This window comes from Eurypyga helias, unplaced genomic scaffold, assembly GCF_000690775.1.
Source record: "Eurypyga helias isolate BGI_N326 unplaced genomic scaffold, ASM69077v1 scaffold30199, whole genome shotgun sequence".
Lineage (NCBI taxonomy): Eukaryota > Metazoa > Chordata > Aves > Eurypygiformes > Eurypygidae > Eurypyga > Eurypyga helias.
In genome coordinates, this window is record NW_010274402.1 from 2,924 (window position 1) to 5,437 (window position 2,514).

The 2,514-nt window shown below is 57.8% G+C and overlaps 1 protein-coding gene across 1 annotated transcript in view; it reads right to left on the minus strand.

Moving 5' to 3' along the window:
- Positions 1-283: 283 nt before the first annotated feature.
- The window catches only part of LOC104515722 (receptor-type tyrosine-protein phosphatase mu-like), a 10,219-nt gene continuing 7,988 nt past the window's right edge, over positions 284-2,514 (minus strand). The window contains exons 14-17 of the mRNA XM_010159808.1: positions 2,047-2,172; positions 1,362-1,519; positions 962-1,097; positions 284-358 (exon numbers count right to left, since the gene is read on the minus strand). Of these exons, the coding sequence (XP_010158110.1) occupies positions 284-358; positions 962-1,097; positions 1,362-1,519; positions 2,047-2,172 (495 nt within the window). The remainder of the gene's footprint in view (positions 359-961; positions 1,098-1,361; positions 1,520-2,046; positions 2,173-2,514) is intronic.

Genomic DNA, 2,514 nt, shown 5'->3' on the forward strand with positions numbered 1-2,514 from the left:
AGTGCCTCTGCTCAGGTTTGCATACTCAGGCTGCGATTCCAGGTAAGGTCCAGCGCCAACTCTGGGCAAAGGGTCAAGTCCCTGCTTCAAAGCCTGACTGCAATTTGGAGATGTTCCAGTCTGTACTCTCCAGCCACACAGGACCCTTGGGGTGGCTTTTCAGTTGGGTAAAGCATCCTGGGGCTGTGCACACCCTTCTCAACTCCTCTGGTTTTCAGCGTTACTGGTGGAGGGCTATGAAGAGAGTCGAAGTCCTGGCCAGAGATGGGCTGTGGCCATGCTTCTACTTGAAATTCCCATAGGTTTCAAATGAATTCAAGTAGCTGAGGGCTAGTTCGTAGCAGAGCCCATACTGCTCCTGTGGGCAGAAGGATGCATGTGAGAACCTGGTACACCTGCAGTGGAAGGCCAGCTTTGGTGGCCAGCAGCTTCCTGAGCAAGCCAAGGGCAGGCATGTCCCACTCTCCTCCTTCCAGTCAGAGCCCAGCTTTCCCTGCTGAGGAATCACAGGCATGTGCTCCAGTAGCTGAGGGCTGGGTTACCCCAGTGCTAGAGCCAGCTGGTTTCAGAAGGAGAGCCGGCATCCATGGCGTGAAGTGTCTGCTCCTTACTCCCATCCAGGGTGCTCACCCTATGATGGCCTCTAGCACCCAAACCAGGTGGTGAGGTGGGTGCAGGACAGGCACCTGAGCACCCACCAGCACAGCCCCTTGCTGAGCAGGCTGGGTGGACCAGAAAGGGACCCACAGGATGCTTTGGTGCACACCTGGTCCTACGGAACTGTCCCCTGAGGGAGTGGGTATGTCCCAGCAGCAAAACTCAGGGTTTTCAGAGGTCTCATCTGCCCCTGCTGCCCCAGGATATCTGAGCACCTAGGTGCTAGGGCAGCTGCTGGGATGGTCCAGGCTACAGCTCTTGCTCCAGTGTTGCCATCCTGACTGGGTTTGATGTCGACACCTACCACATCTTTAATCATCTGTCTCCGCCGCCTCTTCATCATCCTCACAGCCTGGGATACATCCACCAGCCCCTCGCTTTGGATCTGCTCACACAGGAAACTAGCAGCACAGAAGATTCCGCTCCGGCTGGCACCATCCCTGTGGAGCAGAACAAGGAAAGAGTCACTTGCCCTGGGATCAGCTGGCAGTGCTGAGCCTCAGAGGTGTCCCATTAGCCACGCAGGCTCTCAGAATGGTGGTGCCTACAGATCCTGTGCCCAGCCAGCCTGGACAGAACACAGCTGAATTCCTATGTCCACCCTTCACCTGAGCTGAGGACGCTGCTGTGACCCAAGTTCACTGATGCAGCCTGGGCTGAGCCAACTCTGTGCCAGGGCCGCTCCTCGGAGATACCTCACTCACCAGCATGTGACGAGGATATGTCCGTCTTGGCTCTGCCGATGGTGTGTCTCCACCTTCCCTAGCAGGCTGATGATAGTAGCAGGGTGTGGGGGAAGACGCTGCTGCATGGGCCAGTCCTTCAGTTGCCAGAACTGGACTTCCAGTGCAGGCTTCTTGGGCTAGAAGGGAAGAAAGTCAGTGGGTCGGGCAGAGAAGAAATGCATTGTCTTCGTGGAGGGAAGGGAGGGACAGTGTGTGTGTTCTGGCTCAGCCATGCACCCTGGATCAAGGGAGCAGCTCCACAGTAGGATTGCCCACTTCCAGACTCTGCCCTTCTCCACTGAGTGCTCTGAGACCGGCAGACGGACAGAGCACACAGGAAGAGCTGACTGTCAGGTGCAGCTCAGGGTAATGCCAATCCAGCGCCCAGCTACCCGTAACAGCTGTCCCCATCCATGAACCACCACTGGGATGTACAGCCTCTACCCACGGGTGATGTCTGGGACCAATCGCTATCCCAAGGCAGAAGGCCCTGCTCTGGCCAGGACCCTTCCAGCATCCCATCACACTGTTGTGTCCTCTGCCACCCTTAACCATAACCTGGACCTCAAATCAAAGCCTGCTGATGCCGGAGCCTGGCTGTTCCTACCAGGTCTTGCAAAGGCTGTTCTCAAAGGACTTGGCTATCTCTGTGCGAAGGCCCCACCTGCTGCTTGTTGGTGACGGCAAGTGTCCAGGCGGTGAAGCCAGCTCCGGGCTCCTCTGAGATCAGGTGGACATGGAAACGGCCATAGGCAGCTTCGCCCTGGGTGGGCCAGAACTCCACGTATGTCTGGGGGACGAGACGCGTGCATGATCACACACAACCCCGACCTGCAAGCCTGGCAGAGCTCAGCACCTCGCATGGGTGGGCTCACACCAGCCCCTTGCCCCTAAGCCACAGTGTGCCTGTGGATGCTCTGCCTGCCATTTGCTGGGGAGCAGCCCAGGGTGCTGCAGGCAGAAAAAATCACACTCCTGCAGAGAGGACGCCTGGGCAGGGGTAAGCAAAGCCCAAGTGATGCTCCAGCACTGTAGGCTGGGGACACCCCACCACCATAGTGGTGCTGGGACTGTCCTCACGGCTGTGCCGGAAGGAGCCCATGAGAGCTGCGTGGCGGCAAAGGCAGAAAGC